Raw genomic sequence first — 16,645 nt, forward strand, 5'->3', positions numbered from 1 at the left:
GATCAAGATTAACTTAAAAATTGCCCGGAGTTCTCCTTTAATTAAAACAAGAAATGAATAAATTAAACCTCAAATCCCAAACAGAGGGAAATCATTGAAACTCTAAAGAATGGACTGATTAATAAAATAGTTCTCTCATTATAATCAACTAAATGCACATGATTTAAAAAAAGAGCTTCATTATTTGACAACTTCAGTGATTTTACAGGGAGCTTTCTTTACTTGCTTTCATATAATTGAAGTAAAATAAATAAATAAATTGCAGCCGCATTTAAATGCAAGTGTGTATTATATTCCTTAAAACATCAGATGATGCTGATTGCATGCGCAGAATTTATACTTATTGTTTTTATACTCATTATTTTATCTTCATTTCAAATCATGTTTGGTTTTATTTTGGATAATTTGTGTGTAAAAAAATTATTTACTTTGTAATGCATATTCAAAATGTGAATTATTATTCATATTCAACTGTTTGTGCAAAAATTATTAATGCGCATGGATGACAGGGAGTTGCCCTATCGATCACTAGATTATTTTTCCTGATAATGAAATGGGGTGTCTCACATAGATTAAAAATATATCTACAGAAAGCTTGAAATGTCTACCTTTAAATGAATCAATTAAAAATGAAAGCATTATGTTATCTGTGAAGACTGCATTTCTCTCTAAAGGTGCGTCATGTGGAGAGAGGTGAATTTCATCTTGCAGCCGACAAGAAAACATTTGCTTAGTAATAAATAATTAAAATATCTCCTTTTTCAAAATTATTAGTGACTTGGCATACAGCCAAGTATGGTGACCCATACTCAGAATTTGTGCTCTGCATTTAACCCATCCACAGTGCACACACACAGCAATGAACACACACACACTGTGAACACACACCCAGAGCAGTGGGCAGCCATTTATGCTGCGACGCCCGGGGAGCAGTTGGGGGTTAGTGCCTTGCTCAAGGGCACCTCAGTCGTTTTATTGCCGGCCCAAGACTAGAACCCACAACCCTAGGGTTCGGAGTCAAACTTCTGCCTGTGCTTTGTGGCAAACTTAATGCATGTGCTTGAGCGTGGAATATATTAATGCTGATTATGGATTATAGATGTAAATATAATATAAACCTGCGATTAGTTGAATAATGACAAATGAATGACTAGTAACTAGAAAAATCTTACGTGGGGGCAGACCTATTAAATACCCTCTAGACATCTCTGTTAAAGTTTTTACAGCAATCTATACACGTTTGCAGAAATTCTTCTTTCTTCTGATTTTTCCTCAGAAGCACTAAAACTAAAATTTAAATAAAAATTATATTTTATGTTTCGAGAATAGCCAACCCTTCTCTGCAGATATTGTGCTTCTGGTCTACAAAATATGATCCGAAATGACTCCAAAAAGGGTGTTTTTTTTGTCACGTCTGTAACGCATGTGTATTTCCCAAATCTAAAACAGCCTATAAAACATGTTCATAGATGGATACTTTACTGATTTCTGGACTCTGTTTTGGATTTAGAAAAAACATAGAGATTTTATAATATATTCATTTGGTAATGAATAGGCTACATTCATTCTTTCATTCATACAGTCTTGCCTATTTTTTCATAAGATCCGATGATTCTCCTTTATGTTTGGTGCTGACGCCTGAGTAGACATATTTCATTATGATAAGTGCAATTTCCTTAACATGTCTGTAACGCATTAAAACTTCATAATCATCTGGAAGAAGGAGGTGGGAAACGGCGGACAATCAAATCAAACTTTAATAATCAAAATAAACAAAACAGCGTGGCAGCCCCTCACGGCCGACTGCCGCGCACAAACAAAATCAAAACACAAACTAAAACCTAGGCCTGGTCCTCTCTCGTCTGTCACTGTCTTCGCTCAAATTTTATTTGGTATTTTATGTTTTATTTATTTTTGATAATGAACAGGCTGCGATGTCAAGCCGTGCTAGAATTGACAAGTTTGCGCACGCGAGTCACAGACGTGCACTTGAAGTGAAAACAACATAAAATACTCGCGCAAAAATCTATCCAAACACAGCATAACCTTATTGGCTATTTAAATATGCAAATGAGACATTCTTTAATTAAATATACGTCAAGTTGCATATATTTCTAGTACAAAAACAAACAGTTTGAAGTCATGAAGTTGATTAAACGATTACTTAATTTCTGACATATTAGAGTCAAATGTTTTTACAGAGGAAATTTTCATTGTGTCACAATTCATAAAACACTTAGAACAGACAGAAAATACATTTTCACAATTTTGGGGGGAATAAAATGTATATAATGAAGAAATTATATATGAACTAATCCCTCTTTAAAATCCTTCAAAATATAGACAGGAATAAAAGTTTTAAGTTTGGTGTAAGTGCTACTGAAGTGGAGATTTATTGCTCACTGTAGGAGGAAAAACTCATTTAGAGAAAACATCCTTTAAAAACACGTATTGCAGTTGAAATCTATTAAATAAAGTGCTATAAATTTTACGCTTAGTGTAAAAAAAAAAAAACACTTATGAAAAGCCAAAAAGCCCAACATCTCAAACTTGATAGGTGCATGAAAAAAAGATATTCCAATTTGATTTTAATTTAGCAATGTCCAGCTTTTGCTTAATATTGTCAATAGTGTGCAGCACTGTATGGGTATCATTACCCTGCTGAAAAGAAAAATAGAAAGCATCACAGAAATTTTTATTGTTTCCATTTAAACAATTACTAAATTCCTTTTAATAGTGTGTTTTTGGCATTACTGTGTAAATACCAAAAATAGAATCAAATACCATTATAGTTTACATATGACTTTTATGAATTCCTCAATGTCATTAGGATATGTTATTAAGCCTCTCATCGAAAAACCACAACTTGACCCCAAAGAACTAGTTAATTATAGACCGATCTCAAATCTCCCTTTTCTTTCCAAGTTACAAGAAAAACATTTCCTCACAATTATATTCCATCTTAGAGAAAAATGGTATCTGTGAGGATTTCCTGTTTGGATTTAGAACGTATCATAGTATTGAGACTGCTCTCCATAGAGTTAAAAATGACCTGCTCTTATCATCTGATCATGGTTGTATCTCTCTACTAGTGCTATTGGATCTTAGTGCTGCGTTTGACACTATTGACTACAACATTCTTTTGCATAGACTTGAACACTTTTTTGGCATTAATGGAAGTGCATTAGCATGGTTTAAATCGTACTTATATGACCGCCATCAATTTGTAGCAGTGAATGAAAAGGTTTCATATCAATCACAAGTGCAGTATGGAGTACCTCAAGGCTCAAGTATTATATAGGTTACATATGCTGACTTATTTATTTTTAAATATTTGAGATTTTAACCTGTTAACCAGACCCCCCTTAAAGGGATAGTTCACCCAAAAATGAAAATTATGTCATTATTTATTCACCCTCATGTCGTTCCAAACCCGTAAGACCTCAGTTAATTTTTGGAACACAGTTTAAGATATTTTAGATTTAGTCCAAAAGTTTTCTGTCCCTCCATTGAAAATGCGTGTACGGTATACTGTCCATGGTTAGAAAGGTAATAAAAACATCTTCAAAGTAGTTACCTTTCTTTCTTTTTGCCCTCCGGGCGATGAAAGATGCTCTTTGGGAGATGACCGGGTTAAGAATCTTGTGTTTCATTTTGTTTCTGTTCCGCCGCTGGCTCCCCGGAGTCCAGAGGTACCCACGTTTTCAGTAAAAGAACAATTTCTTCCATCTCTGGGTCACAAGAGCAGTATGCGGTTCGGGAATATCACCAAGACTTCCCACGCACCCTCTGTCCCACCCTGGAACCAGGTAAGTGTGGTACACACTCAGACTCCGCCTCGGGCAGCCCCAGTGCCTCCCGAGCCGAGTTCCTGTGTTCCACTTCGCTGCACCACCCTGGGTACATCTGTGGTCCCGTTGGTCCCACTTTCACGGTGTCTGGGAGCCTGGAAAGCGCTTCTCAGCCCGTCTCGCTGGCTCATCCATACCATTCAGTTCCCCCGGCACTCTCCCAAGTTCAGGGTCATCCACTTCACCTCTGTCCGGAGTTGCAATGTCCCTGTCTTGTGGGCAGAGATCGATGTCCTACTGGCGAAGGATGCGATTGAGCCGGTTCCTCCAGCCGATTTGAGGACAGGGTTCTACAGCCCCTACTTCATTGTACCCAAGAAAGGCGGTGGGTTAGGGCCAATCTTGGACTTGCGAACCTTGAATCAGGTTCAAGATGCTCAAGCAAAAATGCATTTTCGAATGCATCCGTCCCCAGGATTGGTTTGCAGCAATCGACAAGAAGGATGCATACTTTCATGTCTCGATTCTTCCTCGACACAGGCCGGTCCTGCGGTTTGCGGTCATATGAGTACAAAGTCCTGCCCTTCGGACTGTCCCTGTCGCGCTGTGTCTTCTCGAAAGTCATGGAGGCAGCAATTGTTCCTCTTCGTGAATGTGGCGTTCGTATTCTCAACTATCTCGACAACTAGCTGATCCTGGCTCAGTCTCAAGAGCAGTAGTACAAACACAGGGACATGGTGCTCAGTCATCTCAGCCTGTTGGGCCTTTGTGTCAACTGGGACAAGAGCAAACTCTCCCCTGTGCAGAGGATCTCTTATCTTGGTATGGAGTTGGACTCAGTCAACCAGAGAGCGCAACTCACAAAGGAGCGCATCCGGTCAGTGTTGAACTCCTTGAGTACAATTAAGAACAGAACAGCGGTCCCACTGAAACTTTTTCAGAGGCTCCTGGGGCATATGGCATCTGCAGCCGCGGTAACGCCGCTCTGATTACTTCATATGAGACCGCTTCAGCACTGGCTTCACGGCCGAGTCCAGAGATGGGTGTGGCAGAGCAGCACGTACCGGGTGCACGTCACCCAGCACTGCCTCCATACCTTCAGGCTGTGGTCAGACCATTCATTTCTACAGGCAGGTGTTTCCCTAGAACAAGTGTCCAGGCATTCTGTGGTCTTCACGGATGCCTCTGCCACCGGCTGGGGGGGCCACGTAAAATGGGCATGCAGTAGTTTCAGGTCCAAGGAACGGGGCCTCAACTGCATTGGCACATCAATTGCCTCGAGTTCGCCTCAAAGGGCCGCTACATGGCAAACACGTACTGGTCCGTACGGACAGCACTGCGACCGTTGCATACATCAACCGTCAAGGTGATCTATGCTCCCGCCGCATGTCGCAGCTCGCACCCAATCTCCTCCTATGGAGTCGGAAGCAATTGAGGTCACTTCGTGCCATTCACATACCTGGCGTGCTCAATCGTGCAGCCAACAAGCTCTCACGACAGCTTACGCTTGGTGGTCCAGCTGGTATGGGACTTCTTCGGTGACACTCAGATTCGTTTGCCTCTATCCGGACTTGACCCATTGCCAGTTGTTTTATTCCCTGTCCGAGGGGGACCCTCGGCATGGATGCACTGGTGCACAGCTGGCACCGGGGCCTACGCAAGTATGCATTTCCCCCAGTGAGCCTTCTCGCACAGACTCTGTGCAAAGTCAGGGAGGACGAGGAGCAGGTATTGCTAGTTGCGCCATATTGCCCCAACAGGACCTGGTTCCCAGAACTCATGCTCTTCGCAACAGCACCTCGCGTCCAGACCTCTGGAAACTCCATGTCCGGTACCTGGATGGGACGCAGAGGTTCTAGGTGATCTACCCCAGGCCGTGTTAGATACAATCACTTCTGCTAGAGCCCCCTCAACTAGGCACCTCTATGTGCTGAAGTGGAATCTGTTCTGGTCGTTGAATGCTGCTCTTCCCACCGGGAAGACCCCCGAAGATGTGCAATCAGAGTCGTATTTTCTTTCCTGCATGATGGGTTGTAGCGAAGGCTGTCTGTCTCCCTCCACCCTCAAAGTGTATGTTGCCTCAAAGTGTATGAGAGTTTAAGCTTTCCTCAGTTTGTACAGATGATTTCCAGTGGGAAAAATTAATTGTGTCATTTATATAAAATGGTCTAAATGAAATTGCATTCGGTTTTGGAGGCGAGAAAGTATGTACTAATAGGGTGGAAAATGACTTCAGGGACACGGTTATTGAAGAAAATTGTAAAAAAAAAAAAATAACTGTATTTTCACATTATAAATATGTATGATTAGAGGCAGTTTAGCCTAGTCTACAAGATAATTAAAACACATTTTGAGATTTTTTTAATCATTTTATGGTTTATATTTCTTTTGGAAATTGATTACTTTGCACTGATGACATAATAAAATTGAATGCATATATCAATGAAAAGTTGTGTAAAATACAAAATAGTATTTATAATTTCTGTTATCCCTTTTAAGTGATAAAGAAGACCTAAATATAAAATTTAAGCCATATCTTATAAATATGTGACTCATTTTAGAGAAAATATGATAAAAAAAAAAATCATTGGGACATAAAAGTCATTGTATAACAGGAATGGACCGGTTCATGAATCAGGTCGAAAATGTACATTTAAAGTTATATTTCCCCCAAAAAACTGCAATGTGTGAATGTGATAAACATATGATTCTCCTGTGCTAATTAAAATAGAAAAAAAACAATAATGCTCATTTAACAGAAAGTTCCATATGATTTTGCTGATGTGAACCCAAAATCCTCCCCATCAAAATAAAAGAGGAATTAATTGTCACATTAGGAATATACTAATACTAATACTAATAATACTAAATAATAAACTAAATAATACTAATATACTTTTTTCTTGTAGTACATGAATCCAGCAGCTGCTGTGATGACTCCCAGCACCAAACCAAAGGCTCCAATAGAGATTTTATTCCTGTCAGACTCCGAGATAGAGGGATCTGTGTAGCAAATACATCATTTCATTACCGTACAATTTAAAAGTGTGTAACATCAGTTCAGTTTGCTTGCATATCTTATTGAATTTTACTTTTTTATCTGAACTAAGATAGGCAGAAATTATATAAAAAAATAAATAATTGATACATTTACTCCAGTCGATGATCATGGGTTTATTGAAGCTACCATGCTCCACCATACAGGAGATCTTCTCTCCAGATTTGGCTGTATATTCAAGGTGGGAGTGAATCTGGTAGTACCAGTCCCCATTAGCCATCTCCTCGATGGACACTGCATCAGTGGTCATATCTTTACCGTCTATCAGCCAGGAAACTTTGATCTGTTCAGGGTAGAAGTCGAATGCACTGCACACCAATGCAGCAGGATTGCTGCTGCCTACCTGTTTCACTGACCTAAGCTTTATCTTGGGTTGCACTGAACAAATAAGAGTACAAATGCATAACATGCACTTAAGAAATAAGTTAGAAAGAAAACAAATACTTTAAATATAATATTGAAACAGCTTTAAATTAACAAGCAATTGCTGTTAAACTTAAGACAAGAGGTTTTGACACTTACCCAATTTATTAACAATGGCTGGGTAACCAATTTCTCCATAATGTTTGCATTTGTGCAGCAAATTGTTTAAATGTGACAAGATTTTGTTATTGTTGTTCGACAAGTGTGCCAACTTCATTCCGATCTTAGTAAACCCTACATACTTTCCAAGAGTGCTGTTGAATTGCATTTGAACAGCTTTATTAAAGGAAGTTGAAATAATGAGTTCCACGTTACTAAGATCAAGGGAACTATAGGTGCACTGAAACAGTATAGAGACGTGATAACCATCTGGTGAAAAAAACAATAACATTATGATTGAACATCTTTCTCACAGAATGTTTTCACACACAAACATACTTTATCAATGATAGCAAGGGTATTAAGAATAACTGAAACTAATTAAATGTAAAATAATACATTTGTTTTTACCTGTCCCTGTGATCAGTATTATAATTGAACCCAAAAGCTTTGCTTAAAACATTTTCCACAGCTCTTGAATATCCAGACTGAAGCAGACTGAAGGAAGGTAATTGCCAAATTGTTAACTGTTAAGCAGTTTAAAAAGTTAAAGGTTAACTGGCCAATCAGCCATGGCAGTGTAACGCCGCCTTCACACTGGCAGTTGAAATCAGCTCCGATACGGCAGCGAAACGACCGGAAGTCATTCATTTTCTATGGAGATTCGCAGATCGCATGCGAATGGGTCCGAACCAGGTGCGAACGAGTGCGGTGCGAAAAAAATCGTGTCCGTTGGCCATCCGGATGCGTTCAAAAAATTGAACTCTTGCGAAAGGCTACGGACGGTTCCTATCCGACAATTCCAGCGGAAGTTGGCGTTGCTATGGTACTGATAAACAAACCTGAATTCTTAACTTTTAATAAAATAAATAATGATTTTATAACGACAAGTTGTCATGTCATTTTTTCATTTTAATGATTTTATAACGTAATTTATGCAGTTAATACAATTAAATAATTAAATATTTAAATATTGTACAATTCAATGTTGTGGCCATTTTCCCGCTCATTCACATACAGCCAGAAAATTATATTATGGCTAATCGTAGACTTGTCAATGCTCTTGCTGTTGCTCTCCTATACTGGAGAAGCAAGCAAAAAAAAAAAGAGATCCATGTGGGTAAAATACTACCTGGCAGAGAGGTATCAGTACGGGGAGTTTCACCGCCTGATGGGTGAGCTGCGTCTGAACAACGGTGAGGATTTCAGGGAGTATTTCAGGGTGTCGCGCTGTCAGTTTGATGACATCCTCCACCGTATTGGTCCACGGATCAAGAGGATCAACACCCGGCTTCGGAGATGTATTTCTCCGGCAGAACGCCTAGCCATCTGTCTAAGGTGAGTTTCTAGTTTGTCTTTATCTCCTTGATATTACACATAGATCACATCATTATAGATAATAGGGCTTATTGTCGTTTTTCTTGTTCTATGCATAGCGCAGTATTTCTTTTTTCTTTTAACTTAACCAATTAAAACCACACAGAACTGATTACATGATGGAATTGTATAAATGGGAAAATAATTACTTTTTTATCATCAAGTCATTTGGTTATTTCAATACTGTTATAGTCTATTTTGTTAACTTTATTTCTATGAAGCTAAAACCTATTGCATTTTCTTCTTTTCGCCCATAAACATGTAAAATCTTTCTGTATCTAGAAAGGTTTCCGCCAAATAAATGTATTTATTATTATTGTTAATATGATAATTATTATGAATATTTTAATTATGTTCTTTCAGACACCTGGCAACTGGTGACTCCTACCACTCCCTCTCCTACCACTTCCGAGTGGGTTGGAGCACTGTGTCTCTCATTGTGCCTGATGTGGCCAAGGCTATCTGGGAGGAGCTAGTGAATGTGTACATGCCTGTGCCAAAGGAGAGTGATTGGCAGGATATTGCAGAGCAGTTCCTGGTTAACCGTGGCTTCCCCAATTGCATAGGGGCCATTGATGGGAAGCATGTGAGGATCGTCGCACCACCCAATTCAGGCTCCCTTTTTTTTAATTATAAGGGGACCTTCTCCATCGTGCTCCTTGCGGTTGTCGATGCCAACCTCTGCTTCCGCATTATTGATGTGGGTGCTTATGGTCGCGGGAGTGATGGAGGCACACTGAGGGAGTCTGCCTTTGGTCGCGCACTCCAGGAAGGCACCTTGGGAGTCCCACCAGATGCAATCATCCCTGGAGCAGAGGATCTCGGGCCACTTCCTCACACATTTGTGGGGGACGAAGCCTTCCCATTGCGCCGTCACCTGATGAGTCCATATCCTGGAAGGAACCTCTGCAGACGCCGTCGGATGTTCAACTACCGCATGTCTCAGGCAAGAATGGTAGTAGAGCAAGCCTTCGGTGTGCTGGCAGCCAGGTTCAGGATCTACCATAGAGTGATGTGGCAGCATCCACACAATGTGGAGGTGTGCGTGAAGGCAACCTGTGTCCTCCACAACCTTCTTCGCCGTGATGCCCTTACACGCCCCTATAGACCAAGGGAGAATCGAGCGCCCAACCCAGCCTCCAGTGTTGTCTTGCCCAGTGTCATCCGACAAGGTGCCAATAATTCCACCGCGGAGGCAGTTCGTGTCAGAGAGGCCTATACGACCTACTTTTCCTCTGAGGCGGGAGGTGTCCACCGACATGATCCTGTATGATAATTGCTGATAATGACCAAAAGGCCCTTTTAAGGGCCAACCACAATGTCATAAATTGCAATTCAAATAATCACCTTCACTTTCTACATACGCTTTCTATTCGTGTTTGTGTCGCTGTCCCTTTTAGCTCTCTCTCTCTCTCTCTTGCAAAAAATAAACCACAGTACTGAAAAATAGTTAAAGTGAACTTTATTTGATATGATATTATACTAATGGTGTGTGTGTGTGTGTGTGTGTGTGTGTGTGTGTGTGTGTGTCTGTCTGTCTGTCTGTCTGTGTGTGTGTGTGTGTGTGTGTCTGTCTGTCTGTCTGTCTGTGTCTGTGTGTGTTTAGATGCACCAGATTCTGAAAAACAAAATAAAAATTAAAAAGTGAGATTGCAGCATGTTACACATTATTAATGCCAGTGTAAGTACATTCACAACAAAATACTTACACTCAAATTCAGCTTCATAAATCAGCTGGTGTATTTTTAGCTTTGTAGCAGCGCTTTTTTGTAGAGACATCCTTTTTAGGGCGGGGAGCAGGCTGTCCAAGAAGGCCTGGTCTGGGTCTTTCTCTTGTGGTGTATTGGCAGATTCAATTGCAGTGGCAATCTTCTGCTCAAATGCTGATGGGCTAGAGACAACCCGTCGCCTACGCCTGCGCTCCCCTGACAGGTCTGGTGTGCTCTCTATTTCGCGTGGGCGCACGCTCATGACTCTCTCTCTTTCCTGGTTCTCACCCTCTCTCTCCTGATTCTCTCCCTCTCTCTCCTCTCCCTCCTGGATCTCTCGCTCTCCTTCCTGGGTCTCTCGCTCTCCTTCCTGGGTCTCTCCCTCTCCTTCCTGGGTCTCTCCCTCTCCCTCCTGGGACTCTACCTCAGTCTCAGTTAGGTTGGAGGTTGTCCTCCGTGGTGTGATGAACGGCAGGAGGAAGGACATTATCTGGGCATAACGCCAGGGCCTCTTTTGAGAGGCAGCAGCCCCGCTTACCCGCCTGGACTGGTCCTCCCTCCTATACCGCACAAAGGCATCACGGAGGTCCCTCCACTTTTTTTTCACTTCCTCCACTGAAAAGCACAGACAATGTTCAGCCCATTTCAAGTAAAAAAAAATGCACAGCCTATAGCAGTGCTTCTCAATCTTTTTTTCAATAATGTACTCCCTAGCAATTTTTTTTTCTCAGCCAATAATAAACATTTGCAATAATAAACAATGTATCATTACCTATCATTAAGTTGTATTGCCCAAAAATGTTTGGCAAAAGAAACATATAGAGTGAGTGAGTATATATATATATATATAGGATGCGCAATATATCGGGAGACATGGTTTTTACCACTTAAGTTTTGTATATCGTTTTTTTGCTTTGTAAAAAGCCTTTCTTTAAAGTGAATTTCGTTTTGTATAAATTGTATCTTAATTTTAACAAATGTTTTCATCAACCAAATCGCATGTATTTAATAACTAATCAAATATCGCATCAGCAGACCACCGCATCATTCATAGACCGCAAAACAATTAGCGGATTTGTGATGCGGTTGACAAGAGGATGAAATAATACCCCATCCGTGCATCTATATCAACAACAATATTGAACACTACACAAATAGTTTTTTTTTTTTTACTTTAGGCTATTCATTTTCCATAGCAACACATAGCAACACATACATTGAACTATTCACATTATACCACTATTATTAGCCGACCTGACATGTCCACCTCCTCGGCAACTTTCCTCCACGCAGCAGACTTCCTATTCGTATCTCTATAACCCTCATCCGAGAGATCATAAAGAATTCTACATTCTGAAACAGCCAGAATCAGCCTTTCCAACCTTTCCGCCATTTTTGTTCTACTCGGTTCCGAGGCTTCCGACACATTTCACCGTTGTGTACGACGTCCACTGGGGGCGTATTGCGTATTACGGAGCTGATTTCAACTGCCAGTGTGAAGGCGGCGTAATGGGGAGGGATCAGCACCTGCTCTCTTTAACTGCCGTTTATGTTTGCTATTTACGTAATTGTTCGGTACACCATTGATTAAAATGGAGCTGCATGTGTGCATTTACGTAATTGTTCGGTACACCATTGATTAAAATGGAGCTGCATGTGTGCTTTCTCGCCATCACTGCAGTTTTATCAACCGAGAGTAAAAGTACGTTTATTTCAGAGTACAAAACATACATTAAGAGGGAAACAACTTATGTTTTTGTTTATGTATTACAAAAACAAAGTAGTAGTAGCAGTTCCATAGTTTGCAGATTCTGAGTAATTTCAATTTCCAACAGATTTTGAGCCTTGTGTTCATAGTACAAAAATGTGCAAAGACTTCCTAGCCTTACAACAAACGGGTAAGGGACATGCAAACAACATGTGTTTAAATTTCTTAATTCATAAGGTACACATGAAGTTAATCTGTAGAAACTGAAGGCAAATTCAATGTAATATGTAACGGAGAGATTTACATTTCAAATTGGTTTCAATGTATTTACCTATGTACAGTCGTGGCCAAAAGTTTTGAGAATTACATAAATATTGGAAATTGGAAAAGTTGCTGCTTAAGTTTTTATAATAGCAATTTGCATATACTCCAGAATATTATGAAGAGTGATCAGATTAATTGCATAGTCCTTCTTTGCCATGAAAATTAACTTAATCCCAAAAAAAAACTTTCCACTGCATTTCATTGCTGTCATTAAAGGACCTGCTGAGATCATTTCAGTAATCGTCTTGTTAACTCAGGTGAGAATGTTGACGAGCACATGGCTTGAGATCATTATGTCAGGCTGATTGGGTTAGAATGGCAGACTTGACATGTTAAAAGGAGGGTGATGCTTGAAATCATTGTTCTTCCATTGTTAACCATGGTGACCTGCAAAGAAACGCGTGCAGCCATCATTGCGTTGCATAAAAATGGCTTCACAGGCAAGGATAGTGGCTACTAAGATTGCACCTAAATCAACAATTTATAGGATCATCAAGAACTTCAAGGAAAGAGGTTCAATTCTTGTAAAGAAGGCTTCAGGGCATCCAAGAAAGTCCAGCAAGCGCCAGGATCATCTCCTAAAGTGGATTCAGCTGCGGGATCGGAGTGCCACCAGTGCAGAGCTTGCTCAGGAATGGCAGCAGGCAGGAGTGAGCGCATCTGCACGCACAGTGAGACCAAGACTTCTGGAAGATGGCCTGGTGTCAAGAAGGGCAGCAAAGAAGCCACTTCTCTCCAAAAAAAACATCAGGGACAGATTGATCTTCTGCAGAAAGTATAGTGAATGGACTGCTGAGGACTGGGGCAAAGTCATATTCTCAGATGAAGCCCCTTTCCGATTGTTTGGGGCATCTGGAAAAAGGCTTGTCCGGAGAAGAAAAGGTGAGCGCTACCATCAGTCCTGTGTCATGCCAACAGTAAAGCATCCTGACACCATTCATGTGTGGGGTTGGTTCTCATCCAAGGGGGTGGGCTCACTCACAATTCTGCCCAAAAACACAGCCATGAATAAAGAATGGTACCAAAACACCCTCCAACAGCAACTTCTTCCAACAATCCAACAACAGTTTGGTGAAGAACAATGCATTTTCCAGCACGATGGAGCACCGTGCCATAAGGCAAAAGTGATAACTAAGTGGCTCGGGGACCAGAATGTTGAAATTTTGGGTCCATGGCCTGGAAACTCCCCAGATCTTAATCCCATTGAGAACTTGTGGTCAATCCTCAAGAGGCGGGTGGACAAACAAAAACCCACTAATTCTGACAAACTCCAAGAAGTATTTATGAAAGAATGGGTTGCTATCAGTCAGGATTTGGCCTAGAAGTTGATTGAGAGCATGCAAACTTTTTGAAAACTAATATTTATGTAATTCTCAAAACTTTTGGCCACGACTGTACACAGACCCACCTCAGACTCCACTCTATCCTAGAGATGATGTGGTTGGGAGTGTAGAAAACACCCTCATCTGTCATGTGACTGGATTCTTCCCTCCACCTGTGAGAGTCTCTTGGTCACCATTTACACTGCATGGTTCAAGTGAACCAATTCCGATTTTTTCATGTGGCGCAGATCAGATATGACCGGTGAACGTGTAAGCAGGAAAAAACAACATGGATTCCGATTTTCTCAGATCGGATTCAGGCCTCATTAATATGTGGTAATAAATCGGATATGAATCGGATTTTAAGCACCCGTGTCTACAGTGCCAAGGTAAGATAAAAAGCTTAAAAAACAAATACAAAGCAAAACACTGTATAATTTTATTTGCACGTGCTGTTTTACTTCCTTTTCCGGGACAGAATGTCTATGTTTGGTAGTTTCAGCAGTGTATAGTGTAAATGCAAAAATTGGATACGGGTCACTTTTAAAAGATGATGTAAGCGGGTCGTCAAAAAAAATGGATATAGTCAGAAAATCGGATTTGGTCATAAAGACCTGCAGTGTAAATGCAGCCTTGGTCTGGGTATTGGCCCATCAGTGTTCTGTGGAGTTGGTCTGACTCTAGGCCTGTTGGTAGTGGTGACAGGAGCCTACTTCTGTATTAAAGAACACACCAGGAAATCAAATATGGATGCTAATAATCAAATATTAGATACAGTTTAGACTTAGCTATTAGCTCTCCATCCTACATATTTTTTTATAGCACACCTACTTTAAAAAATGGGAGCTAAAGCTACTTCAGACATAAAAATGTATTCATTCTTTTCAGGCTCCATCTTAAGCCGGGCGCACACTGTGCGATTTGTAATAGTCTATTACGATTGTTGCTTGTCAGACTGTACGAACATGATAATCATGTCACACTGTGGGATCTCAGTTGTCATTAATGTCAGACTGTATAGTCACGACATGTTAACATTGGGTGTCTGGAGTCTAACATTATCGGTTATCTCTTAAGCATGTGTCCTATTTTGTGTACTAAACTCCTGAAACATTGGTGTTTTTATTTTTTTAAAGAGGTCATATAATGCCCATTTTCCACAAGTTGATATGATTCTTTAGGGTCTTAACGAAAATCTGTAACATAGTTTGTTTAAAATTTCTTAATGTTAGTGTAAAAAACACATTTTTACAGTCAAAAACTGCTCTTTTCAAAACACGCTGGTTTTTGGGTGATTTTCCTTTAATCCTAATGAGCTCAGCTGACTCTGCCCCTTTCTTCTGATCTGCTCTCTGAGAGACTGTTTACTTTAGCCACATTCATAGTGAAACTTGCTTAGCACATAAATTAGCACATTATTAGGAAAGGGGACTTTCAATGATTCATTTAAATACATTATACTCACTGCTGGAGGCGGGATCATGAAGGATTCACGCGAACATAAACGCATTTAAGTAGATCAAGGGCGCATTTCTTTCAGATCCAAACGTAAGTTAATCCAAGAAGGGTATTCCTGCACAACCGGAGGCTGCAGTTTCAGGACCGCAACTCTTGGACCGCAGCTTTAGGACCCTAGTTTTTTTTGTGACAGCGCCACCTACCGTACTGGATCAACACTAATTAAAAATGGACGACGTGGACAGCAATCAGACGGTGAGTACCGATATTTAATTAAGTTTTATTTTATAACATTTAAACGGTGCAAAGTTTACATAGTGAGAACTGCTAACTATGAATTAATAATTAATAGTCGTTGTTTTACCATATTTATGTACAAAATATCTTTCATAATTAAACTGCACTGACTGCCTAGTCGCAGTATGTGTTAGCCTGTTGTTTTGGCATTGTTTTGCAATGATGAATGAGGCGTTTGGCAGTGTTAATAGCTTGTTACAATTTGGCCTAATCTGCAGGTCTACTTCACAGAGTCCATTTTTCTGTCATGTTCTGCATGGCCAATATGAAGTGATTTTATGGATTTGGTTAGGCTCATTGTAGGACAGATGATTAAAAAAGGCACTAGGGATATTTTCATGATCTCAAAATATTCACTTTTTCAAGGTACATATAACAATCCAAAAAGGGAGATCCCTGCCCGAATTGAAGAGATGCACCACATGCTGCAAGGACTTTCACTTTTCATATATATTATATATATATATATATATATACATATATATATATATATATATATATATATATACATATATATATATATATATATATATATATATATATATATATATATATACATATATATATATATATATATATACATATATATATATATATATATATATACATATATATATATATATATATATATACATATATATATATATATATATATACATATATATATATATATATATATATACATATATATATATATATATATACATATATATATATATATATATATATATACATATATATATATATATATATATATATATTCCAGTTGAATATGTTAAACAAATGTTTCTTATTTATCTCTCTCTCACTCTCTCTTTCTCTAGAGTTGAAGCCTATATATATATATATATAAACATTCTTGAATCATTCTTGTGTCTTGTCTTGCCTCTCAACAACTTTTAAAATATTGGCCGTAGTTTAGTGACTCCATACGCTGATTCCAACTTTAACTTACCTGATAATGAGCTAATTCACCTTAAGGAGGTTAATCAATATACTGTATAATTCAAGATACTAAGACTTTTAAGGTTCTTCATTTTCTACAATTGTTTTATAATTGATATACATCAATTTTACAA

At 39.4% G+C, this 16,645-nt stretch overlaps 2 protein-coding genes across 2 annotated transcripts in view; both read right to left on the minus strand.

The window, feature by feature from the left end:
• LOC132106035 (gastrula zinc finger protein XlCGF57.1-like) overlaps positions 1 to 16,645 on the minus strand; it is a 228,718-nt gene that overhangs the window by 175,618 nt on the left and 36,455 nt on the right. The window lies entirely within an intron of this gene.
• Positions 4,781 to 7,940, minus strand: LOC132105995 (rano class II histocompatibility antigen, A beta chain-like). The gene is made up of 4 exons (XM_059511577.1): positions 7,366 to 7,940; positions 6,946 to 7,227; positions 6,688 to 6,794; positions 4,781 to 4,894 (listed from the first exon to the last, which is right to left on the minus strand). The coding sequence occupies exons 1-4, from the start codon at positions 7,661 to 7,663 to the stop codon at positions 4,781 to 4,783; spliced, it is 801 nt and encodes a 266-aa protein (XP_059367560.1). The 5' UTR covers positions 7,664 to 7,940.

This window comes from Carassius carassius, chromosome 26, assembly GCF_963082965.1.
Source record: "Carassius carassius chromosome 26, fCarCar2.1, whole genome shotgun sequence".
NCBI classification, from domain to species: Eukaryota; Metazoa; Chordata; class Actinopteri; order Cypriniformes; family Cyprinidae; genus Carassius; species Carassius carassius.

What these genes read in the sequence shown, in the direction of transcription:
- LOC132105995 (XM_059511577.1), bottom strand. Translation starts at nt 7,663, where the DNA reads ATGTTATTGTTTTTTTCACCAGATGGTTATCACGTCTCTATACTGTTT. An exon ending in TGTTAATAAATTGGGTAAGT is followed by an intron (nt 7,228 to 7,365) that starts GTCAAAACCTCT and finishes TTATTTGTTCAG; the next exon opens with TGCAACCCAAGATAAAGCTT. An exon ending in ACCCATGATCATCGACTGGA is followed by an intron (nt 6,795 to 6,945) that starts GTAAATGTATCA and finishes TTTGCTACACAG; the next exon opens with ATCCCTCTATCTCGGAGTCT.